This window comes from Bos indicus, chromosome 24 (assembly GCF_029378745.1).
Source record: "Bos indicus isolate NIAB-ARS_2022 breed Sahiwal x Tharparkar chromosome 24, NIAB-ARS_B.indTharparkar_mat_pri_1.0, whole genome shotgun sequence".
In the NCBI taxonomy this organism is placed as follows: Eukaryota; Metazoa; Chordata; class Mammalia; order Artiodactyla; family Bovidae; genus Bos; species Bos indicus.
The window spans coordinates 5,549,219-5,576,601 of record NC_091783.1 but is presented as its reverse complement, the minus strand read 5'-3'; the positions used below and the strand labels follow the sequence as shown (position 1 = coordinate 5,576,601).

Below are 27,383 nucleotides of genomic sequence, written 5' to 3'. Positions count from 1 at the left end.
ATAGATTGATATTTCTAGACATAGAAAATGGATATTTTAACCCTGAGTCTTTCCAAACTGTTTCCTCTTCTCTCGTGCATGGACAGATAAAGACGATTGTGTAAAGCACCCTTTTGGACCAGGTTAATTGTCCATGAACTTGAAGCTTAGAGAGTGCTTCTTCAGGCACTTGGTCCTGGGGTTGTAGAGTACTAAACACTACAGAGGATAGGGCAGCAACTCAGACTTAAGGAGTGATAATCCCTAAGGAGAGATCACTTTTTTCAACAATACTCACTCAGTTACCACGTCTATAGAACAGGGAGACAGGTTGCTGTTGTTTAGTCGATAAATTGTGTCTGACTCTTTTGCGATCTCATGGACTGTAGCCTGCCAGGCTCCTCTGCCCATGAGATTTCCTAGGCAAGAATACTGGAGTGGGTTGTCATTTCCTTCTCCAGGGGATCTTCTTGATCTGGGGGTCAAACAGCAGTTTCCTGCATTGGCAGGAGGATTCTCTACCACTGAGCCACCAAGGAAGCCCCATATATTCTGTTATCTGCAGACAAAATGCTCCTTCTTGAAGTTCAAGGCAAATGAAAGCTATGTGACTGACCTAAGGCCAGCTGCCTCCTAGATGCTGGTAGTGGCTGCATGTGAGACTCTGGTTTCCCTGGTTTTAGGATCCACCACAGCACCATATCCCAAGATGACCTCCTGGTGTTACCCTTCTAGTGATCCTCCCTGCCGAAAAAGTGTATGTTTAACCATGTTTAAATCCAACTATCTTCAATTTTATTTGTATACTTCTTAAGAGACAACACATACACACACAAACTCAAAAACAAAAGTTTGGCAAGTGTTGCCCCAATGTTCAAAAATCATTATAGTGGTAGGATTCTTAATTCTTAAGGTATCATGGAGTAGTAGGAGGGAAACTACTGAGGTATAAAGTTGGGTGGAAAATAGGATGAAAATTGTTTTAAATTATAGTCTCACATGCAAATATATATATGAAAACCTTTACTGGAAATATTAAGCTAAAATGCTAGCAATGACTATCTCTGCTGCTGCTGCTGCTGCTGCTAAGTCGCTTCAGTCGTGTCCGACTCTGTGCGACCCCATAGACAGCAGCCCACCAGGCTCTTCTGTCCCTGAGATTCTCCAGCCAAGAATACTGGAGTGGGTTGCCATTTCCTTCTCCAATGCATGAAAGTGAAAAGTGAAAGTGAAGTTGCTCAGTCGTGTCCGACTCTTCGAGACCCTATGGACTGCAGGCCACCAGGCTCCTCCATCCATGGGATTTTCCGGGCAAGAGTACTGGAGTGGGTTGCCATTGCCTCTAGGATATTTATAAACTATATTTGGGTTTTGCTGGGAAACTTTTTCATATATACATATACACACAAATAGTTACTTTTATGATTGGGAAAATCTGATGATTTTTCATGAAAAAAAGTCAAATGTTAATCCAAACAAGTCTATTTTATCTTTCAAATTTTAAGAAGTAAAAGAGTAGCTTTCATATAACATTTATATTTTATTATATTCAAAGATAATGAACTACATATTTCACTGAATTCATTTCTTTCTTTTGGAAATTATTTTTTGTTGATATTTTTAAATCCTCTTATGTTCCCATTCTTACCATTAGGTGGCAAGCATTTACCATTTTTTGGTGAAATAGTGATTCAATCTTTCCAGATGCTTATATTATGAATGTATCTGAGACAAATAACCTTTATATCTATACATGGCTGATTGTTAAGGAATAAAAACTTGATCAGGAGACAACAAAATGAATTTTTTGGCATATCTGAATTAGGTAAAGGAGGACAAGAGGAAGAAGGGCAATCAAACACCCCAAATTAAATTTATTTAAAAATATGATAATCACAAAACATATATTTTATAGTGTTAATCATAGATCTGTCATCATTTTTCAGTATCATGTCACATGCTCTAAGTACTGTTCCAATTCTGTAATTAGGTGCATGCTAAGTCGCTTCAGTTGTTTCCAATTCTTTGAGACCCCATGGACTGTAGCCTACCAGACTCCTCTGTCCATGAGATTCTCCAGGCAAGAACACTGGAGTGGGTTGCCATTTCCTTCTCCAGGGCATCTTCCTGGATGCAGGGACTGAACCCACATCTCTTATGCCTCCTGCATTGGCAGGCAGGTTCTTTACCACTAGCACAACCGGAAGATATTTAATTCATAACTGCTGTTTAATGCACCAACACTAGAGTTCATTCTATGCAGGTTATTTCCTTCTTCACCCACTACGTTTCTTTTCAAGCCCAGAAATCCACTAAATACTACTCAGAGAATATTAAAACAAAATGCAAATAAAAACTGTCAGATATCTCTCTGAAACATTGATATTTCAAATACCTGTACTTTCTGGTTAATAAAACTATTATTTGGTAGATCAGTTCAAAATCAAAATTACATTGTATTTCATCAAGAAAACTTGGAAATAGAAGTGATGCTTGATCCTATTTTTCTTTAAAAATTATTTTTATCATCTGGGGCTTCCCTGGTGGCTCAGTGGTAAAGAATCCACCTTCCAATGCAGGAGGCATGGGTTCGGTCCCTGATCCAGGAAGATCCCACATGCAAGGACCAATTAAGCCCACGCGCCATAATTATCGAGCCTGTGCTGTTAGGCCTGTGGTTGCAGAAAGAGAAGTCACCGCAATGAGAAGCGTGCAAACTAGTGGGAATACCTCTTCCCCTTTTTCCTGGTGGGAAAAACTGAAGTCACCCACCGCCCCCCCAAAAAAAAAAAATTTCCTATTCAGTGTGCCCTTTGCTACAACCTTCAGGTTTCATTCCAGTGTCTCTGAGCTAAGTCGTGGAATACTGTTGGTGATGTAAATGACTATGAGAATGCAAATTGTGTCCTTAGAGGATGCAGAGAACCCACTCCAGTATTCTTGCCAGGAGAACCTCATGGACAGAGGATCCTGGAAGGTCTACGGGGTCACAAAGAGTTGGACACGACTTAGGACTGAATAACCAAGCACAACTAGAGAAAAGCCCTCGAGGTAACAAAGATCCCGCATAGCCAAAAATAAATAAATAACTTAAAAAAAAAAAACTAACTCAAAAAAATCATTTTATCATCTAAAAACTGATTGGGGTTTACAGTCCCCCATTTCTGGATTATAGGAAACAGGCTCCATTCAGCCTCCAGGACCTTCCCTGAGTTCCCAGGAGCAGGTTTAAACAGATGCTAATTAGGGAAGAGAGGAACAGTCAGAAGAAACATGTTGCAACCTAGGGGCAGAGTCCAGGTTCCCCCTCCAAGGATATACTTAACAGTATCTCTGAGCTGTTTCCCAGATACTAAAACCCCCACCAGGTGGGAGAAATTAACAGCAGGATGCCCCTATGCCTACCAGCATGTTGACTCCAGACTGATTGGAACTGGAAGGTTGATGATGCTGATATTCACTTAACTCCTCACCAGCCCGTTAGAACAATGTTCATGAGCTGATCACACCCTTTTTGAATCAAACTCCTCACTTCCCCCTCCAGGTCAGGACACATTTTGAAGGCATTAGCCTGCTGTGGCCCCCTTGCCTGGCAAAGCAGTAAAGCTGTTCACCTACTTCACCCAAAGCTCTCTGTCTCTGAGACTTAAAATGAGTATCTGGGTTTGTGTGTGGGTTAGTCCCTCAGTCCTGTCTGACTCTTTGTGATCCCATGCACTATAGCACACCAGGTTCCTCTGTCCATGAAATTCTCCAGGCAAGAATACTGCAGTGGGCTGCAATTTTCTTCTCCAAAGAGTCTGAGTTTGCCTTCATTCTCAGGGGCTCATTCTTCTGGCTCTGACTTGTATCTGAGATAAGGTTTATTTTGTGCATTCAGACTCCATAACTTCCCCACTTTGCATCTTAATTACCTTCTCAAATTGTACATGGCTGGATGGGCTCACAGAACACATTACCACCCCACTCCTCTTAATCACTCCCTGCCTCAATTCTGCCTTCACACAGCCTCCTGATGTGAATAATGGCACCTCCTCAGCTCCAGGCTAAAGTTTTAGGGTCATATTTGGATCCTCTCTGCCCTGATGCCCTCAGCAAACTGTCCTGTAGGTCTGCCAGCTCTCTCTCAGCTCCAGTAATATCTCCACTGGTATGACGGAATCATCTTTCACTGATGGTCTCCTACATGGATCCATGGGGACAGCGAACAGAGAAGCCTTGGTCATTTAAGTGTAAATCAGGTGGAGGTTCAGTTCAGTTCAGTCGCTCAGTCATGTCTGACTCTTTGCGACCCCATGGACTGCAGTATGCCAGGCTTCCCTGTCCATTACCAAATCCCAGAGCTTACTCAAACACATGTCCATAGAGTCAGTGATGCCGTCCAACCATCTCATCCTCTGTTGTCCCCTTCTCTTCCTGCCTTCAATCTTTCCCAGCATCAGGGTCTTTTCCAATGAGTGGGTTCTTTGCATTAGGTAGCCGAAGTATTGGAGTTTCAGCTTCAGCATCAGTCCTTCCAATGAATATTCAGGACTGATTTCCTTTAGGATGAACTAGATTGATCTCCTTGCAGTCCAAGGGACTCTCAAGAGTCTTCTCCAACACCACAGTTCAAAAGCATCAATTCTTCGGCGCTCAGCTTTCTTTATAGTCCAAATCTCACATCCATACATGACTACTGGAAAAACCATAGCTTTGACTAGATGGACCTTTGTTGGCAAAGTAATGTCTCTGCTTTTTAATATGCTGTCTAGGTAGGTTATAGCTTTTCTTCCAAGGAGCAAGTGTCTTTTAATTTCATGGCTGCAGTCACCATCTCCAGTGATTTTGGAACCCAAAACAATGAAGTCTGTCATTGTTTCCATTGTTTCCCCATCTATTTGCCATGAATTGATGGGACCAGATGCCATGACCTTAGTTTTCTGGATGTTGAGTTTTAAGCCAACTTTTTCACTCTCCTCTTTAATGTTCATCAAGAGGCTCTTTAGTTCTTCTTCACTTTCTGCCATAAGGGTAGTATCATCTGCACATCTGAGGTTATTGACATTTCTCCCAGCAATCTTGATTCCAGCTTGTGCTTCTTCCAGCCTGGCATTTCTCATGATGTACTCTGCATAAAAGTTAAATAAGCAGGGTGACAATATACAGCCTTGACGTACTCCTTTCTGATTTGGAACCAGTCTGTTGTTTCACGTCCAGTTCTAACTGTTGCTTCTTGACCTGCATACAGATTTCTCAGGAGGCCAGTCAGGTGGCCTGGTATTCCCATCTCTTTCAGAATTTTCCACAGTTTGTTGTGATCCACACAGTCAAAGGCTTTGGCATAATCAATAAAGCAGAAGTAGATGTTTTTCTGGAACTCTCTTGCTTTTTTGATGATCCAGCGAATATTGGCAATTTGATCTCTGCTTCCTCTTCCTTTTCTAAATCCAGCTTTAAAATCTGGAAGTTCACGGTTCATGTATTGTTGAAGCCTGGCTTAGAGAATTTTGAGCATTACTTGGCTAGCATGTGAGATGAGTCCAATTGTGCAGTCATTTGAGCATTCTTTGGCATGGCCTTCCTTTGAGATTGGAATGAAAACTGCCCTTTTCCAGTCCTGTGGCCACTGCTGAGTTTTCCAAATTTGCTGGCATATTGAGAGCAGCACTTTCACAGCATCATTTTTTGGGATTTGAAATAGCTCAACTCGAATTCTATCACCTCCTCTAGGCACAGTATGAAAAAGCAAAAAGGTATGACACTGAAAGATGAACTCCCCAGTTTGGTAGGTGCCCAATATGATACTGGATATCAGTGGAGAAGTAACTCCAGAAAGAATGAAGAGATGGAGCCAAAGCAAAAACAACACCCAGTTATGGATGTGATGGGTGATGGAAGTACAGTCTGATGCTGTAAAGAGCAATACTGCATAGGAACCTAGAATGTTACGGCCATGAATCAAGGCAAGTGGTCAAACAGGAGATGGCGAGAGTGGACAATGACATTTCAGGAAATCAGTGATCTGAAATGGACGGGAATGGGTGAATCTAACTCAGATGACCATTGTATCTACTACTGTGGGCAGGAGTCCCTTAGAAGAAGTGGTGTAGCCGTCATAGTAAACAAGAGAGTCCAAAATGCAGTACTTGGATGCAATCTCAAAAATGACAGTATGATCTCTGTTCATTTCCATAGCAAATCATTCAGTATCACAGTAATCTAAGTCTATGCCCTGACCAGTAATGCTGAAGAAGCTGAAGTTGAATGGTTTTATGAAAACCTACAAGACCTTCTAGAACTAACACCCCAAAAGATCACCTTTTCATCACAGGGGACTGGAATGCAAAAGTAGGAAGTCAAGAGCTCCCTGGAGTAACAGGCAAATTTGGCCTTGAAGTACAGAATGAAGCAGGGCAAAGCCTAACAGAGTTTTGCCAAGAGAACACACTGGTCATAGCAAACACCCTCTTCCAACAACACAAGAGAAGACTCTGCACACGGACATCACCAGATGGTCAACACCGAAATCAGACTGATTATATTCTTTGCAGCCAAAGATGGAGAAGCTCTATACAGTCAGCAAAAACAAGACCAGAGCTGACTGTGGCTCAGATCATGAACTCCTTATTGCCAAATTCAGACTTAAATTGAAGAAAGTAAGGAAAACCACTAGACCATTCAGGTATGACCTAAATCAAATCCCTTACGATGATACAGTGGAAGTGAGAAATAGATTTAAGGGCCTAGATCTGATAGGCAGAGTACCTGAAGAACTATGGACAGAGGTTCATGACACTGTACAGAAGGCAGTGATCAAGACCATCCCCAAGAAAAGAAATGCAAAATGGTTGTCTGACAAGGCCTTACAAATAGCTGAGTAAAGAAGAGAAGCTAAAGGCAAAGGAGAAAAGGAAAGATATACCCATTTGAATGCAGAGTTTCAAAGACTAGCAAGGAGAGATAAGAAAGCCTTCCTCAGGGTTCAATGCAAAGAAATAGAGGAAAACAATAGAATGGGAAAGACTAGAGATCTCTTCAAGAAAATTAGAGATACCAAGGGAACATTTCTTGCAAAGATGGGCACAATAAAGGACAGAAATGGTATGGACCTAACAGAAGCATAAGATATTAAGGAGAGGTGGCAAGAATACACAGAACTATACAAAAATGATCTTCACGACACAGATAACCAGGATGGTGTGATCATTCACCTAGAGCCAGACATTCTGGAATGCGAAGTCAAGTGGGCCTTAGGAAACATCACTCCCTTTTAAAACACTCCAAAACCTTCCCAGTAAAGTGAGATCAAATCCCAAACTCCTTAGCACCGACTGTGTGTTTTGGGGTTTCTTCTGACACATTGGATGCGTGCTCAGTCTCTAAACTGTCTCTGACTCTTTGGTACCCCATGGATGGTAGCCTGCCAGGCTCCTCTGTCCATAGGATTTCTAGGCAAGAATACTGGAATGGGTTGACATTTCCTCCTCCAGGGAATCTTCCCAACTGATGGAATGAACCCGTGTCTCCTGCATTGCAGGCAGATTCTTTCCTACTGAGCCACCTGGGAAGCTCCTTTTTCTTACCCAAGGTCTTACCCAGCTTCTCCCTGAGCTCCAGGGTTGCCCAAACCACCCAGGGCACTCATGTCCACATTGTTCTCTAGCACGTTACCTCATATTGTGTTTTTCCACAATTCTTATTAGGGTTTATCTTTTTAAATTAACTCACTTGCACATCATTAGCTTCCTTTTATAAGAATGAGAAGCAAGGGACTTGTTCTCCTCACTGCCTTATCACTGGGGCTCAGAACAACAGGTTCTATATTGTAGGTCCTTAAATACTTGCTAACTAGATATCAGAGCAAAACTCCTTTAAGTAGTAAAATGGATTTCTAACAATGCTTTTAATTTCTAAGGAATAGCTAAATTTTTCTTATGCATTCGATGGAAGAAAATGTCTAAAACATCAGAGATCCCAATTATGAGTAAGCATATGAGTCAGCGTTCAGGACTCAAAAACTGTATTAAAAAATGTATAACTTGCTGCTAAGTATGATTTTTAATGGTGAGATCAGAATTATAGAAAAAGAAAAGGTAATACAGGCATACACACACACACACACACACACACACACACACACACACACACACATATATACAGCCATTAGAACTGCCTCCTGAAACAAACGTTTTGTGTTTCCCAAAATGAATGGAATAATTTCCCTGCCACCATACTTTAAACATGAAACGTATCTTGGGCTATGCCATTAGAGGAAATGCCATTTTACTTGAAAAATGCTGACTAGATTTGAGGCCAGAAATAGATTTGTGCATCTTCTCTTCATCTCTTTTATCATCTTCATATTTTTTTTTTGAAAAATCAATATCTGCTTCCAAAGCTCTATGTTCCAATGTGACTTAGTTATCAGTCAAGATATCCAGTATTTTTATTAAGCTATAGCTTAATCTTTTCTTTTCTAATATAAGAAGTTCTATCCACAATCTAATCCCACTCACATTTATTAGATCTCCAAATGTTTCCTCTAAAATTGCATATTCCTACAGTTCTAAGAAATATGCTATTACAAATAGAGAAGCATCTTCATGAGAATATTATAATGCATGTATAGAGACCACTTCCTTCCTCACAGAGGGCACTGACCACTTCATGATTTATCCATCCCATCTGATGCCAAGAAATCATTACACAGTTTTATACTGCGATTATGTCTGCATTGGGTCAAGTACCTGATGATTTATGCATTGTGTGCAATTAGATATCGCTCTAGTTACAATAATTAGGACATTATATTTCTCTGGGGTCTGCACTCTGATTATTATTAGGACTTGGGGGTGGGGACCAGGGCTTGTTTTCATAGGTGATGAACACATGTTTGCAACAGTTGTTCGTATAGACTCAGCATTCTGTTCGGAGAAGGCAATGGCACCCCACTCCAGTACTCTTGCCTGGAAAATTCCATGGATGGAGGAGCCTGGTGGGCTATAGTCCATGGGGTTGTTAAGAGTCGGACATGACTGAGCGACTTCACTTTCACTTTTCACTTTCATGCACTGGAGAAGGAAATGGCAACCCACTCCAGTGTTCTTGCCTGGAGAATCCCAGGGACAGGGGAGCCTGGTGGGCTGCCGTCTATGGGGTCGCACAGAGTCGGACACGACTGAAGCGACTTAGCAGCAGCAGCAGCATTCTGTTAAAGACATTAATGCATATTTGGTTTCATTATTGAACATGACAACTCCCCAAAGGAGGACTTTCAGTGTTGTTGTTGTTTAGTCACTCAATCACAACTGACTCTTTGCCAACCCTTGGATGGTAGCCTGCCAGGCTCCCCTGTCCATGGGATTTCCCAGGCAAGAATTGGAGTAGGTTGCCATTTCTTTCTCCAGGAGATCTTCCTGACTTAGGGATGGAACCTAAGTCTCCTGTGTCTCTTACATTGGCAAGCAGGTTTTTACCACTGAGCATCCAGGGAAGTCCAGAACTTGGAGTAATTAAGAATTAAAGCCAAGCATCAATGGAGACCATAGCCTCAGGCTTGCAATTCTGTTAATTCAAAGACTAACGAATTACTGGGTTACTGGTCTTAATCTTTTAAAAATACACAAACTCACCACAGTGATGACTAAAGATCTCTATCAGGACAACGTCAATTTACACTTAATCTACCTCATAATTGGTCATTTGCTCCCTCTAGCACTTACAATTTTCTTTCCTTGATGAAATACATACAGACTATAATGCCGACAAAGGTCCATCTAGTCAAAGGTATGGTTTTTCCAGTAGTCATGTATGGATGTGAGAGTTGAACCATAAAGAAAGCTGAGTGCCAAAGAAATGATGCTTTTGAATTGTGCTGTTTGAGAAGACTATTGAGAGTCCCCCTCAAACCAGTCCATCCTAAAAGAAACCAGTCCTGAATATTCATTGGAAGGACTGATGCTGAAGCTGAAACTCCAATACTTTGGCCACCTGATGCGAAGAACTGACTCATTGGAAAAGACCCTGATGCTGGGAAAGATTGAAGGCAGAAGGAGAAGGGGACAACAGAGGATGAGATGGTTGGATGGCATCACTGACTCTATGGACATGAATTTGAACAAGCCCTGGGATTTGGTGATGGACAGGGAAGCCTGGTGTGCTGTAGTCCAAGAGGTCACAAAGAGTCAGACATGACTGAATGACTGTATGCAATTGAACTGATAATGATTTTTGATCTCAGCACATGACCCAAACTTGTAAATGTGTTTGGCCTAGACTTTCCTAGAGGGAAAACTAAATATTACAGTTTTGATTAGATTACTATCAAATTTTTTTGGTGTATTTTCCTAGAGTGTTACTGAGCTCTGTGCACTTTTATAGTAATAATCAAAGTACAATCGACACACTTTTTTTTCATTTTAGGATCCATTAAATTTAGCTTATTGAGGTGATATGGTAATTTACTTGTGCATTACAAAACGGAGAATTTGTACTACCTAGGACAGAATGCAGACTGGGTATAAGCAGCAGCTGGCAGGCCAAACCATGTTCTAGACAAGACAGGATAGGGTAATAAAACTGAACAGTGAAATAATCACCGATTACCATGACAAGAGTAAGGATCCTACTACTATAAACAAAAGCTGAAGGGGGAGAAAAAAAAAAAAAAAACTATACAAGAAGAGAATTTGGTTTCCTAGAATGCAGGGTTTAAGTGGATGATATACTGAGGTACATGAGGAAGTATGTGGTGGGAGGAACAGAGTTCCAGATACAAGGGAATGCTTGCTGAAATGAGTCACACATTTGAATTTTGAATGAGTGCGGCTGCACCTTGAGAGGAGCAACCCTCTTACTCATCTTTGTGCCACCAGTGCCTGGTGCTTCCGTGTTTACTGAAGGAACAACACAACGAATGGAGGAACAGGAAGAAGTACGCTTGTCAAGGACTAGAACCTTCAAACTTCTTTCAAAAGGGAATAAAGGTTATTATCAATATTTGTAGTGTATACTGAGACCAACCAGGTTATCCAGTGCACTTCTATATACCAATAACAAACTATCCAAAAGGGAAACTAAGAAAACAATCCCATCTACAATTACATCAAAATGAAGAAGATAACCTAGGAATGAATTTAAAGCAAGGAGATGAAAGACATGTACTTAACACATTGGTGAAGGAAGTCTCCCTTTTGATGATCAAAATCAACTAAGGATCTTATTTATATCTTCAAAATAACTTCTACTATATAATGTACTTTAATTAAAAAATCATATCTCAAGCTACTCAGGTTCTGCCTATCTCAAGGGGAGAAAGGTTGTAAGACTCCAATACTTTGACCACCTGATGCAAAGAGTCAACTCATTGGAAAAGACCCTGATGCTGGGAAAGGCTGAAGGCAGGAGGAGAAGGGGATGGCAGAAGAGGAGATGGTTGGATGGCATCACTGATTCAATGGACATGAGTTTGAGCAAACTCCATGAGATGGCTAAGGACAGGGAAGTCTGGCATGCTGCAGTCCATGGGGTCGCAAAGAGTCAGACACAACTTACTGACTGAACAACAACAAATATTGAGAGGTGGAAATATTTTGGATCATCTCAGAATTCTGCCTTCCACAGAACCTTTCAACTCAACTCCTCTTTGAAATTAAAAGTTACTATATATATATAGTTTATTTTACAATAAAGAAATATATATATTGAAATATATATTGAAATTATATATATCAATATATATATATTGAATCTAAACCTGTAGTTTAGATTCTATCTTCTTTTGCCATAAAATGATATGAGACTAAATATATAATCTCATTTTAGCAAAGTATTCCCACATCCTTAAAGTGAACAATTTTCTTCATCTCTTTTTAGTTGCATGTCTGTTTTTATCAGAAATACGCTGCACATTAATCAAGCATTAAGTGATTGAGATTTTATTGTGGTCTAAATAAGAGTAGAAGAACAGTTGAATGTGGAGCTTGAAAAGTCACCATGAGGTAGTACTCAGGGTATTCTTTCATTTCAGTTGCTGCAAATTCTTGAAACACAGAAAAAGACCGGCTCAGAAAGTCTGACTTGTGACTCACGGTGAAGAGGTACACTTCACTAATGTCTCCATTATGCATATCAAATACTTAACCATACAGTTCTTTCATAATTGATCACGCATTTTCATATATAAGTATGCTCAAAGTTGAAATTATACCAATTCTAATCAATTTTTTAAAAATCTGAATGATTATTCAGAGCAAGACAATGTCTTTATATAAAGTGATGCAAATGTGTAAAACTCTATCCTTACAGGCAATCTGAAATTGAGTTACCAAAATAAAGTATAACACACTTTCAATATCACTGTAAGAATTATTCGAAGTGTTCTATGTTTATGTCAAGTTGGATTCATTCTTATTTATCCTCAATTGTGTTTCTAATCTGATTTTTTCCTCCTATTTGTTGATTTTTGACCCAAGAAAGCAAATAAGTCACAATGGTTAATATATTTTCTTCTTCATTTCAGAATACATTTAAATTTAAATTAGTCATCTTTCTTAGAGAACACCATCCAAGGTTATTAATAATATATTAAAATTTGAGATCTTTTTGGGTACCTATATGTGCTTTCATCTCCGTTAGATGAACTGTTTGAGAGGACTGAGATTGTGAGTAATCTGCATACAAAATGCCAGTATTAAAAAGACTATAATCAAGAAAGACAGTGCCTCTTTGGTGATAATACTATTTTTTTTTCCTCTAGTTGCTAGGTTTCAAAGTTGCTCTGTGGGGTAAAGTCTGGATACTATTCCTCTGAAGCCAGTGTCTTTGAGCAGCAGCCAGCAGCAGTGTAATACTATTAATCAAGGCAGCCATCTCAGGTAGAGCTGAGAAAAGGCTGAGTTGAACAGTCAGCAAGACAGTGCGGGCAGGAGTATGCTATTTATGGGAGTGATCCAGTGAAGACATCACATTATTCCTCAGGACACAGTTGAAGGTAAATACTTCTCCATTCAGTGATCTTATAGTCCCCCCATTATGCTAGACGATGTTTGTTGTTGCTGCAAATGCTGGCATTTAACCCAGACTTTTAAAATGCCTCTAATGTGCATGGGAAACCTCAACATCTGATGACTCACAGTAAGAATTTCTGTACCTCTCTTACACACTCATCCTTTGTCTTTTCTGTGATTTATTCAGACACAATGGACATGAGTTTGAGCAAACCCTGAAAGATAGTGAAGGACAGGGAAGCCCAGTGTGCTGCAGTCCATGGGGTTGCATAGAGTTGAACACAATTTAGCAACTGAACAAAAACAATGAACAACAACAGATTCAAATGCAAAAATAAAAATGATTTGAAAATACATTCCCACTGGCATCCATTAGTTCCTGGGTTCATATTTCGAGAACAGAAGCCCTTTGTCATGATTCTACTTTAGTCTGATGTTTATGGTAATGGACGATGCTGTACAATGTATGATTACAGAATGTAACCATGAAACATAAGTGTAAGATGCATTAAGTAAGACAGAAGAATGAAAATTCAGTTTGTAAAGCAAGTAAAACTATGCTGACAAATATGTGTCATGAGTGATGCATAAGTGCAATCTGCTTTTAACATCATTATCATCTTTAGAAAGTGGGAGCTTTGCTTATTCCTTAAAGATGACAAAGGTATCCATGGAGACCTGCCAAGATCAGGATTCAGGTCTTACATTCTTGCTTCAGTGCCGTTAACAAATCATTGAGCATGGGGTTGAGGGTATTCAGGGGAAGTCAGTTAACCTTCCCTGGGTCTTTTCTTTTTCTGTTTGAATTCATAAAGTGTTTGGGATTGAAATACATGACTTCTTATCTAACCTCTTCTTATCTAAGCTCTTATCTAACCTCTAAAATATCTTAGAGCCCTAAAAAAGACATTTTGACAGACATTAGAATATTATTGAATATGCCCTAAAGCACCTCTCAACACTGAACTGGGGATACCATCTAAGAAATGTGTGAACTAAGAAAAATATCAAGGTGCTTTCTCACTATTAGAGTAAGCAAGGGCTGGTCACTGGTTCACATCTCTAATCTTCACTGCATATGTGTGTGCTGTGCTCACTCGTGCCCTATTCTTTGTGGCCCCATGGACTGTAGCCCCCCAGGCTCCTCTGTCCGTGGGATTATCCAAGCAAGAATACTGGGGTGGGTTGCTATTTCCTTCTTCAGGGCATCTTCCTGACCTTGGGATTGAACCTGCGTCTTTTACATCTCCAGCATTGGCAGGCGGGTTCTTTACCTCTAGTACCATCTGGGAAGCACGATACATACACAGTATGATACAACCCCATCATTCTTTAAATAAGTAGAACTTTAAAGACTCACAGATCTCCACCTTTGAATTGAAAGGCGCTTCGTCTTCCCTCCCCCCTGTCCAGCCTAGACACTTCCCCTACACCATTCACATCTGATGAGAACCCATTTCTCATATATTTTCCATGGAAGTTCATTCAATGTTGTAATATCACACTTTCTATGAGCTAGACACTTTTCCCTGAATCACAGTCAAATGGCTTCATATAATTAATTTAACATTAATCTTACTTCTCAGACATTAATCCATACCACCACTCCCCCAAGTTTAAGGTAGTTGTCACATTTTGGACAAAAGAAATCTCTAGGATAGGGATACCTTCTCCTTTAGCCTTTCCCCCTGACTCTAAATGCTTCTGCATCTGGATCAGCCGCTCCTAGCTAATTACTCTGCTCTCATTAATAACACTCAGAAAATAACAGGCTGTGCAATTTGCATTTTGACCACTGCAGCTTCCTGTGAGAGTATCTCCTCTGAGCTGCTTATTGCACATCTGTTACCACAAGCTAAGACTGCATTAGATATTGTTGTCAATTATTTTTAAAAAGTATTGGCTTCTATTGAGGTTAAATGAAATAAAATCTTAGGAAATCCTGAAGTCTGGGTTCCTTTGCTTGACATATGAAATGTAAGAAGACATTTTGTAATTTATCCTTACTAAATTATAGTGCAGTTTTGATAAAAATTGCATATTTTGTAATATTTTAATGACTTTATTATATCATTTAATGCATTAACTAGACCTGCCATATATGTTAAACTAGAAAGAAGTTCTTAGCCTATAATTATCCAAGGCTGATAAAAATATTGAATAAGGTATAATCTGATCCTCACCAAAAGCACAATCGATTGGATTTAGAAGAGTACTCATTGATGAAAACACCACATGTGCTATCTTCTAGCCTGAATTGATTTAAATTCTAAGCAAAAAAATGAGGTTTTTTTCCTCCAGATATCTTGCTGAAATAAAGATGTGCTACCTCTAACATTTTGATCAGTTCCTGAAAGGAAGACCAAGATAACAACTTGCTGTTTAAATTTGCAACAATCCAGGATGGGAGACTTAACCTGTGATGGTATCAAGATTCAGAAAGACTGAGGGACATTCCCTCCTTCTGGTGCCATAGAATTCTCCAACTGGGTAAGTAGAGAGCAATTTAAAGCCAAAACCATCCATTCATAGTGCAAAGCAATCATCTGGTACATTTAACATTTTTGGATTAAAAAAAAAAGATAGTGGCTGCTGCAGCTAACTTTGAGAAATCCTTGACATTTCAAAAACATTTTGTCTTTTTTTTTTCTTATGTACAGTTTCAAATGACAAGGTACTGATTCCATAAAGCCGAATTTCTTGGGGTTATTTTTCATTTGCATACATTTATCAAGCATAAATTACTCAGGGTTTCTGAAGAACATTCCAAATATATGTCTATTCATATGACTCATTACTTGTAAGAACATGATTTTCTAAAATTGCTGTGCTTTTGCCCATGACTCTGGGTATCATCCATTGTGCCATTTAAACTATTTTCTGGAACTTTTTCTGTTTACTCTCTTCCCAATCAATTCTTCCTCTTCATCTAGTTCACCTGGAACTCTTCAGTCACAGACCTATTTAAAATCAATGGGACTGCAAGAGAAGCTTACTAAAGAGAACCTACCAAATATTTTTACAAAGATTTTTAAGATTTAAACTCAAACATCATCGGAAACTGCTGCCTCCGTTCCCTGGCTTCCTAAGATCTAACCCAAAGACAAACAGAATTAATCATACCCCAGTTTAGCAGTGTGAAATGTCTTAAGTAAGGCTACAGTGAATATGCTGATAACTGTGTTGCTGTGTTAGTCCCTAAGTCCTGTCTGACTCTGTGCGACCCCATGGATTTTAGCCCACCAGGCTCCACTGTCCATGGGATACTCCAGGCAAGAGGACTGGAGTGGGTTGCCATTTCCTACTCCAGGGAATCTACCTAACCCAGGGATCCAACCCGGGTTTCCTGCATTGCAAGCAGAGTCTTTACCATCTGAGTCACCAGGGAAGCCCTGCATATGCTGATGTAAGTAATCAAAAGGCCATATGTAACTCTCCTGTTTCTGGATCAAAGAGAAGGAAAGGGAATCTAAGCGGTTTGAACAACTTATTAAGGCTCAAGCTGCATGAAGGAAACACCATTCACAGTGCATGAGATCTGCACCCTCCGACCCACTGGAAGGCCGAGCAGCGAAGAGCAGAGACACTTACGTTCTTGGAAGGACGTGAAGAGCATCTGGAAGCGGCTGTTGCGGCTGCCCTCGTCAGCCCACATGCGGATGACCCCGAGCCCCGTGCGGAGCATCACGTCGTTGGCCACCGTGCTGCAGAACTTGGCTTTCAGGTCCTCCACCGAGCTGCTTCCGTCATACACTGCCACGAAGTTCCTCTTGCATTCGTTGGAATTCTGCATCTCATAGTCCAAGAACCGTAAGTAGATCTGTAAAACAACAAGGAAGATGCGATAATTTCCCTGAAAAGAGGGAAGTAGCTCAGTAAGCACCAGGGCTTCCTTTCTCTTCCTCAGTCTCACAAGACAAGCTTGATTGCAATCAGTCTTATTATTTTGTCCCTGTGGGTGGTAGAAAGTAAAGACCTATATCACTCAGATCAACTTCTGCTTAATACTTTTTTCAAATGTTATTATCCCTTCTTTTAGGTATTTTTACCCAAATAATCCTTATGTCTTCTCTTTTCTGGAATCAGTTATTAGTTTTCATACTTACTGTTTTATTTTAATCAGCACAAACGTGTTTTAAATATTGTTGATATATTCTTGTTAGAGTTCCATGACTTCAATTTATTTCTAAAAATGCGTGGAAATGCAACATTTGTACTAATATCAAACAAAACCAGGAATGGCATCAAAAGATAGTCTCTACTTTTACTTTGCTTAAATTATTTCACATAACTACACTGCTTCATTTTTAAGATAGAGTATATATATTTTAAAATACAGCTAAATCTGTGGTCATTCTAACCATAACATAGAGTCAAACCATCTAGTTACGTCCATATAAATAAAAATTAAATTAACACTTAATAGGTAAAATGGACTGTACAACCTGCTTTAGAGATTATTGTTAAATACTCCCCCAAACTCTATAAAGTGGTGCATTTATTATTATATTCAGGAAATGCAGACTTGGATGATATAAATTACAAATTAGACACAGGGTCCCTCAAGCCAGTCTGTAGTCCTTTTATCATATTACACTCCTTCAGACATACTGTTTTAAGAGCAACAGACATTACTTGACTCTCCATGAATTTGCATTAAAAACTGAAAGCAATTAATCCAACCAATGATAAATATATATAATGGACTACTACTCAGCCACAAAAAAGAATGAAATCCTGCCATTTGAAGTAACATGAATGGACCCCAAAGGTATCATGCTGTATGAAGTTAGGTAGAGAAAGACAGACATTATTTCACACATATGTGGCATCTAAAAACCAAACTAAACACAGTTTAAAAAAAATCAGTCTGTTAGATAGAAAACAACAAAACCAAACCAGAATAGTTGTTACCAAAGGGGAAGTGAGTTGAGGGTGGGCAAGATAGATAAACGGGGTCAACCATATGGTGATGGATGGTAACTGGTCTTGAGGCGGCGATGACCTTGCAGAGTATGTAGGTGGCGAATTATAGTGTCGTATGCCTGTAACTCATGTAACAATAATATTAAAAAATGACTTCTTCCATTCTCCAACCACAGTGGCATTAATCTCCCTTTGTGCTACAATAGTATTTTGGACATACTTTAAGCTTTAGTTACAGGTCATCCGTAACTTTTGTTGAACTGTGTGCTCCTAAAAAGCTGGGACACTGGTGTACTTATTTTATTTTCAGTGTTTGACCATGTGTTATGTATGTTAAACACTCACCATAAAATTTAATGGATGTACGTTTAATGACTGACTATAATTTTGTTTTCTTTATTGACTTCATTTTTTCAGCATCCATCACATATCTATTGGGCACCTACACACCAGACTTTGAGTGCTATAAATCATGATAATTATATATAATAAATGAAAATTTATTATTTGCAGAGGAAATGGTATGCAATAATTCTCAAGACAAGTTATTTATAATATAACTCTAAATTATGACATAAAAGCATATATGTAGTATGATGTAGACGTATAAGGAACTGACTGAGTAAAATGTGAATCTTAAGTCAGGAAATCTTCATATAGTTCTCAGGAGTAAGAACAAAACAGAAAATAGGGAGAAATAGACAAAACTGAGAAGTAATGGCAAACACCATAGTTTTATTATGCTTTGTATGGTGAGAAGGTTTTCATGTATATGTGATCTGTAAAATCTCAGTTGGAAGCTGTACCAAAACTCCCAAATACTTTATACTGATTTTAAATTAAGTGACATTGTTGTTGCTGTTGTTTAGTTGCTCAGTCATGTCCAATGGCTCCTCTGTCTTTGGGATTTCCCAGGCAAGAATATTGGAGTCATTCCCTTCTCCAGGAGATCTTCCTGACCTAGGGATTGAGCCCGGGTCTCCTGCATTGGCAGGTGGATTCTTTACTACTGACCCACCATTACTGCAGCCTTATAAAACCTGTAGTCTAAGAAAACCTCCTGTTTATCATTCCCAGGTTATTGCTTTATCTTATTCTTTCAAAAGTTCAAATATTACTCATGTAGCCTATCTTAGATCTACTCTTCCCAACCAAATATTGCATTTCAGAAAATTATCCAGAAAATTCTACTGTCCATCCTAGGAAGGTATATCTGCAAATATCAAACAAGTTTCTACTAACTAGTTTGTTTTTCAAATTTTCACATGGATTTGTACAAAGGAATTGTATCTGTCATTCACATGATCTTTGCCAGGAAGCAAAGGAGACCAAATAGCTTACTTAAGGAAAATAAATCAATATGAGAGACTTAAACAGGATTAAAATCCTGAACTCTTATTTTAAAGATCTTTTCATTAGGCCCATCCTGATTAAAAGTAAACAAATTGAAAACTGTATAAAAATATAAATAACTATAAAGTCTAAGTATTCTTGGAAGGTAGAAGAACTTAAATGCAACAAAAATCAAATATATATTTATATTCTCAAATAGTACACAATGATTCCAGCATATTTAATTAGCCCTCAGAGTAATATGCAATTAGAATTGTAAACACACGTAGTTCATAATAGAAGACACTGAGCAGAGTGACTGAAAATGCCTCCCTCCAGTGTTCTTACAAAATTATAAGAAACAAACATGATGCCCACAGAAAGAAAAATAATTAAGGTGATTGTTCAACTAATTCAAGAAAGAAAGATTTTTGATTGTGTCATATTTTCAGGTTGATTCAGGGGTGAATATGTCTGGACAATTATTTCAGGTTTCTTTCTGACTCTGAATAAAGAAACAAAACTTAAAATGCTAACTATTTGCATCGTACATTGACAATAACTCAAGACACTGTGCAAAGGCATTATCTCACTCAAATCTCTCCGATAGCGATGCACACTATTATCAAAACTATTTTAAGATAAGATGACATTTAAAAAAGCAAAGTGATGCTCTTAAAGCAACAGAGGACCTTAAGTAATAGATCAGTATTCAACTCAGTTCTGCCTGACACTTTTCTCCTTGGTACCAAACTTTGCAGACTCAGATAAATTTTTTTGAAAATGTTCAGACTGATAGTCCAGAAAGAAAGTTATAGTCCTAAACAAAAACAAACTACAACAAAATCAACAAGTAAGCAAGCAAAACAAACCATTTCTATTTTTCTTAAGGGACTAAGAAACATACTGATGATTGACATATGAATGAAATTCACAGAAAACAAATGTGTCCCTTTGAAATAAATGGCTGTTTTAAATTTTCTTTAAAAATAAGATTATCTTATAGAAGAACATTGATATAATTAAAAAGGTGATTTGCATAGTTAGCCCTTGTTTTCTCATTTGATGTTTTCCATGGGAGGTGAATGGTGTGCACTCTTACAAGAACCTGCATGGCTGAAGTGGAAGAACTTTCTATATTTAAAGACCATACTTATTAGAGCTATTTCAAATCCTAAAAGATGATACTCTGAAACTGCTGCACTCAATATGCCAGCAAATTTGAAAAACTCAGCAGTGGCCACAGGACTGGAAAAGGTCAGTTTTCATTCCAATCCCAAAGAAAGGCAATGCCAAAGAATGCTCAGACTACCACACAATTGCACTCATCTCACACGCTAGTAAAGTAATGCTCAAAATTCTCCAAGCCAGGCTTCAACAGTATGTGAACCATGAACTTCCAGATGTTCAAGCTGGATTTAGAAAAGGCAGAGGAACCAGAGATCAAATTGCCAACATCCACTGGATCATCAAAAAGGAAGAGAGTTCCAGAAAAACATCTACTTCTGCTTTATTGACTATGCCAAAGCCTTTGACTCTGTGGATCACAGTAAACTGCGAAAAACTCTTCAAGAGATGGGAATACCTGTAACCTGACCTACCCTCTAAGAAATCTGTATTCAGGTCAGGAAGCAACAGTTAGAACTGGACATGGAACAACAGACTGGTTCCGAATAAGAAAAGGAGTACGTCAAGGCTATATATTGTCACCCTGCTTATTTAACTTATATGCAGAGTTGCTGCTGCTAAGTCACTTCAGTTGTGTCCAACTCTGTGCGACCCCATAGACGGCAGCCCACCAGACTCCCCCCATCCCTGGGATTCTCCAGGCAAGAACACTGGAGTGGGTTGCCATTTCCTTCTCCAATGCATGAAAGTGAAAACTGAAAGTGAAGTCGCTCAGTCGTGTCTGACTCTTAGCGACCCCATGGACTGCTGCCTACCAGGCTCCTCCATCCATGGAATTTTCCAGGCAAGAGTACCAAAGTGGGGTGCCATTGCCAGGCTGGATGAAACACAAGCTGGAATCAAGATTGCTGGGAGAAATACCAATAACCTCAGATATGCAGATGACACCACCCTTAAGGCAGAAAGCAAAAAAGAACTAAAGAGTCTCTTGATGAAGTCAAAGAGGAGAGTGAAAAAGCTGGCTTAAAACTCAACATTCAGAAAACTAAGATCACGGCATCTGGTCCCATAACTTCATGGCAAATAGATGGAGAAACAATGGAAACAGTGAGAAACTTTATATTTTGGGGGCTCCAAAATCACTGCAGATGGTGACTGAAGCCATGAAATTAAAAGACATTTGCTCTTTGGATGAAAAGTTATGACCAACCTAGACAACATATTAAAAAGCAGAAACATTACTTTGCCAACAAAGGTCTGTCTAGTCAAAGCTTTGGTTTTTCCAGTAGTCATATATGGATGTGAGAGTTGGACTATAACGAAAGCTGAGTGCTAAAGAATTGATGCTTTTGAACTGTGGTATTGGAGAAGACTCTTGAGAGTCCCTTGGACAGCAAGGAGATCCAACCAGTCCATCCTAAAGGAAACCAGTCCTGAATATTCATTGGAGCGACTGATGCTGAAGCTGAAACTCCAGTACTTCAGCCACCTGTTGTGAAGAACTGACTCATTGCAAAAGACCCTAATGCTGGGAAAGACTGAAGGCGGGAAGAGAATTGGGCAACAGAGGATGAGATGGACGGATGGCATGATTGACTCAATGGACGTGAGTTTGAGTAAACTCGGGGAGTTGGTGATGGACAGAGAAGCCTGGCGTGCTGCAGTCCATGGGGTTGCAAAGAGTCAGACACGACTGAGCAACTGAACTAAACTTATTAGAATGCTATCCAAAGAGGAATTGAACAATTACATTCACTGGATATTATATCGGAGAAGGCAATGGCACCCCACTCCAGTACTCTTGCTTGTAAAATCCCATGGATGGAGGAGCCAGGTAGGCTGCAGTCCATGGGGTCGCTAAGAGTTGGACACGACCGAGAGACTTCACTTTGACTTTTCAGTTTCATGCATTGGAGAAGGAAATGGCAACCCACTCCAGTATTCTTGCCTGGAGAATCCCAGGGACTGGGGAGCCTGGTGGGCTGCCGTCTATGGGGTCGCACAGAGTCGGACAGGACTGAAGTGACTTAGCAGCAGCAGGATATTATATATTTAAAAATTTTTTTTTTAAATTTTAAAAATAAATAAAATATCCAATGATAATTAGCTTTACTGAGTACAGAGTTGTTACTGCACAAACCAAATCCATTAACTAGACCAGTGATCAAGTTTTCCCATTCTAGCTATAGTATATAGCACATTAAAAAAACCTTCCCACATTAGGATTTAAATGATATTTTGTCAGCTTAAAGCTCATGCCATAATATTACTAAGGAGAAAAATGCCATGTGACAGTGTTTTACTTAAGGTCGAAAACAATAGAAAGCTTGTTAGTATGTCTGCTGAAGAAAAGAGAAAGTGATAAACAGAATCATATATAACTTCAGTAAAATAGTCAGATTGCAATCTTTCTCAGTGCATCATTTTGATGAATTCTTCTTTCTAATCAATCACAAAGAGTTTGAGCTGACAAAATGATTTGTGGGATAGGACTTGGGAGGCTTCAGAACATATAAGCAATTTCTAGTAATGTCTGTCTTCCAAGTCACACTAATGGGAGAGTAGAATCCCTTTTGCATATTTAAACCAAGGATATCTGGCTAACAATTTACTAACTTAATAAACTTGCAAACATTTACTATCAACCATTCAACCTGCTTCCATCGTCTGTCTCCCAGTGATGTGCGAAAGACAAACACTGTTCGGGGTCATGTTTTAAGACTTGCCAGAACGGTTTTGTCCATGATAAATATAAACTAAATACACCACAGTCTGAGAAACACTGACTACAGTTTCAATATTACTTTACATTTTGATAGATAAAGCTACATTCTAAAAAGCTTGTTGCCCAGGACTTCTGTGGTTGCTGTTTGTGGCTGGACTTGCAGGGCCTTCTAATTTTAAGTAGTATACCCCATGAATTTGGAGGACAGCAGCATGCCCTTTATTCAGAGGAGAAAACCAGAACATCATACTGTGTTCTGAAGTGTTGAAAAAACACACACTCCACACAACAAACCCAGATAAAACAACATTAATGTGATTTTCTGGCCTGCACAGACAAGCATCTCAGTAACTTTCCAAAATCTGATGCTACAAACTGTGATTTCATTTAAAAACAAAGTTGAAGCATAACACTGTCATAGGTAGTTCTCTTGTCAGTTAAAATTTTCATGTCGTTCATCCAATTTTTATTTTAATTTTTGGAGATAATAAGGGCAGGCTCAGTCTTTAGAGCCTCTAAGCTTACCATTGTCATCAATTTTTGCTGCTACCCTTTGCTTATGCATTAATTTTCTCCTTGCTCCCATAACAAGTCACCACAAAGTGAGCAGCTTTAAACAATGTTGTTGTGTGGTTGTGCTCAGTCGTTCAGTCTTTGCGACTCCATGGATTATAACCTGCCAGGCTCCTCTGTCCATAGGATTCCCCAGGCAAGAATACTGAGTGTGTTACCATTTCCTCCTCCAGGGGATCTTCCCAACCCAGGGATCGAACCCACGTGTCTTGCATCTCCTGCATTGGCTGGTGGATTCTTTGTCACTGCCCTCCCTGGGAAGTCTGCTTTAAATAATGCCCATGTATTATCTCTAAGTTCTGTAGGTCAGAAGTATTGGTGAGCTGCACTGTGTTCTTTGCTAAGGTCACATGAGTCTGAAAACTCAACTTCACTATAAAATATTAATTTATTGTATTTGTAAATTTGTTCTTTTTTGTCTTAATATTATTCACAACATTTTGAATTAAGTAACATTTAAAAAATTATTTTGAAGCCTTAAATGATGGATAGTTAATAAAAGTTATAGTTTTATCCTCCCCAAACCTTAATTATTAAATAAATAATCTTAAATTTATATATGTTTATAAGTCTTTTGACTTATTTATTTTCCTGTCTTAACAAAGTTGTTGATTTCCCCAAACACTGTGGTTTTGTGACATCACACTGGATTGGGGGTCAAGAGAGCAACTTGCTTCAATCCTTCTACTAACTAATCAAATATCTGAGCAGTTAGTTATCATAGATTCATCAGGTTTTGGTCTTAAAAGGAGGTTAGTATTATCTATGCCAAAGAATAACTTGACTTTTTAATTATTATACAAAATCCCAGCCAAACTTTATTGGATTCCTCCCATGAATTCTCAACTTGATCTTTGGACATCTCCATTATTAAAATAAAAAACAAAAACCTTCTTTATATTTAATATTTCTCTAGATCCAAGCATTCAAATAAATTGCAGTACTTAAAAAACATGCGAATTAAGTCTTATCCTCTTAATTCTATTTCCTGACGGTTCTTTAAATGTTTATAGATTGTCACTATGTCCAGTTATATATATATATATACACATATATATATATATGTATATATATCAGTTTATTTTTTCCATGACTGTTAACTGAATGACAGATTTTTCCTGGCACTGGGTACCTAGAGAGAAGGGCCTTCCCAGATGGCACTAGTGGTCAAGAACCCACCTGTTAATGCAGGTAGACGTAAGAGACACAGGTTCCATCCCTGGATTGGAAAGATGCCCTGGAGGAGGGCACAGCAACCCACTCCAGTATTCTTGCCTAGAGAATCCCATGGACAGAGAAGTCTGGCAGGCTGCAGTCCATAGGGTTGCAGAGTTGGACATGACTGAAGTGACTTACACACACATGCATGTACCTAGAGAGAAATAAGGTCCAACCTTCACGAAATTAACATTGTTACCATAATTGGCTCATCCAATATCCTTCCTTAGTGGTTCTTTACTGAACCAGATCCAGAACGAGACACAATTAATATGCTCCAATCTCACTTGCTCTAGAATCTATATGAAAGCCAAAGAGTTGCTTGCTCTTGCTGCTGCTGCTACTGCTAAGTCACTTCAGTCGTGTCTGACTCTGTGTGACCCCATAGACAGCAGCCCACCAGGCTCCCCCGTCCCGGGGATTCTCCAGGCAAGAACACTGGAGTGGGTTGCCTTTTCCTTCTCCAATGTGTGAAAGTGAAAAGTGAAAGTGAAGTCGCTCAGTCGTGTCAGACTCGTAGCAACCCCATGGACCGCAGCCCACCAGGCTCCTCTGTCCATGGGATTTTCCACGCAAGAGTACCTGTGTGGCCTGCCATTGCCTACTCTGAAAGAGTTGCTTACAGATACATATTTCAACATCTCATTGTTAACCAACTTCACTATCCTGACTCTGCTTATTCATCTGTTAAACACACTTATCAGTAATGGATTTCCAACTTTCTTTCTGGCTCTGGTATTCCAATTTCTAAGAAATCTGGGTTAATCACATTCTAATTAAAGGCAATCATCTGTATTATAATTCTCAAACAAAGGCGGTATCAGATAGTGTATTTTCTATTTATGAAAGGGCTGAGAAGCGACATACACTTGACGTAAATTTTAATGGAACCCCAGTAAGCTATTTAGCACTTTCATTGTGTAATATGCTGCAGTCACCAGTTATCATTCACATATTCACAGGAGCCATTTCAAGCTTAACTTGTGCTTTGATAGTCTGTTCTCCTAGGCTGCTAGGACCTCCATATAAATAGAAACCCCAAGTAAAGCGTCATCTCCACTTCTTGCTTTTTTCGACAGTTATTCAAAGCCACTTCCTATCCCCTAACCTTTAATTTAACAGAGAAGGCCTGTCACAATAGAGCCATCTTTGTCCAGCTCTGCAGGCGGCTTCCCCTTTGGGTCACAGAATGCCAGATTCTGTAGCAGGCAGGTACACCTGGCATTGTTCTGGGATTTTACAAAAGATGGTCTATTTACCAGCTGGAAGGAAACGGTGTGTGCGCTTTCACTGACACCCTCTCTTTGACACTGCGGTGACAATGATGCCAGTTATGACCATGAGGTGGGGCTCAGATACTTCCTGTTGAAAAAAAAATCTAAAATAGCTTTCACTCATAGAGTTGAAGGAAAATGAATAGCACACGTGAATCCACGAATTAAGTAAGAACATAATAAACTGCAATTGAACTCTCACATAATCTTTGTAGTAGGTTGGGTTTTATGTCCCCAGTAGCCTTGGATTTTTCTAATGGAAATATTACTATGTCTTTGGCCATAAATCATAATTTTAACAAAGTTAATTAACCTTTTAAAAGAATTGTTCTGATGCAGAGAGACCTGTAGTGGTAAAGCTGGAAAGTGGACTATGGTCTGAATCTCCATCACCAGAAGTTTGGGAAAAATATGCCACACTTCCAAATTATATGCAAACCCCAAAGACATATGCATAGGAAATCAAGAGAAGATAAAAATATTTCCTGAAATATTTACTGAAATATTCCTCCAACTCACATGGAGATGAGTCTTATTTTTCCCTCACTTGGAATATCTAGCCACAAATTCTTTCATATCTAGCCTGGGGTGACAACTCTGTCCTTTCTAGACAAGGAAGATCTGTTTTTTTGAAACATCTGACCACATCACTTTGCTGTTTCACAGTCTTGTATGTATCACGAAGAGGAGGGCATGGCAAGCCACTCCAGTATTCTTGCCTGGAGAATCCCATGGATGGAGGAGCCTGGCGGGCTATGGTCCGTGAGGTCTCAGAGTCGGACATGACTGAAGGGACTTGGCACACACATACGCACATGCATCACTAACGCTCTCAGGATGAATCTGGGCTCTTGAAGGGCACTAACAGAATCCTTCAGCTTAACGATTCACCTCCGGAATTCTGCTTTCACGTGGTCACATGCAGTTAATCCCCGAGAGTGGGGATCTCTTATGATCCCATGACCTTAGGGAAGCTATTTACTCTACCTATCAAGGCAAGTCCCACCCTGTCTACCTAAGAGCATCATTCCTCATCAAAACTCAGAAGATGCCTTGCAATGCAACTTGATTCTACCTTTGATTCCCCTCACCAGGGGCAAGTGGTCTTCTCCTTCACTCTACTACACCTTATAAATACCTCAATGATCTTATTTCATGGATTATTTTGATACATAGTTGTCTAAAAATTAAACTGGAGATATGACAGCATAATTTTTCATTTCTTCACCATAGTGCTTG

At 39.3% G+C, this 27,383-nt stretch overlaps 1 protein-coding gene across 4 annotated transcripts in view; it reads right to left on the bottom strand.

Annotated features, from left to right (window-relative positions):
• Positions 1–27,383, bottom strand: part of NETO1 (neuropilin and tolloid like 1) — a 108,551-nt gene that overhangs the window by 22,908 nt on the left and 58,260 nt on the right. For all 4 annotated transcript variants that reach the window (XM_070778655.1, XM_070778656.1, XM_019987005.2 and 1 more), the window contains exon 7: positions 16,560–16,788. In XM_070778655.1, the coding sequence (XP_070634756.1) occupies positions 16,560–16,788 (229 nt within the window). The remainder of the gene's footprint in view (positions 1–16,559; positions 16,789–27,383) is intronic.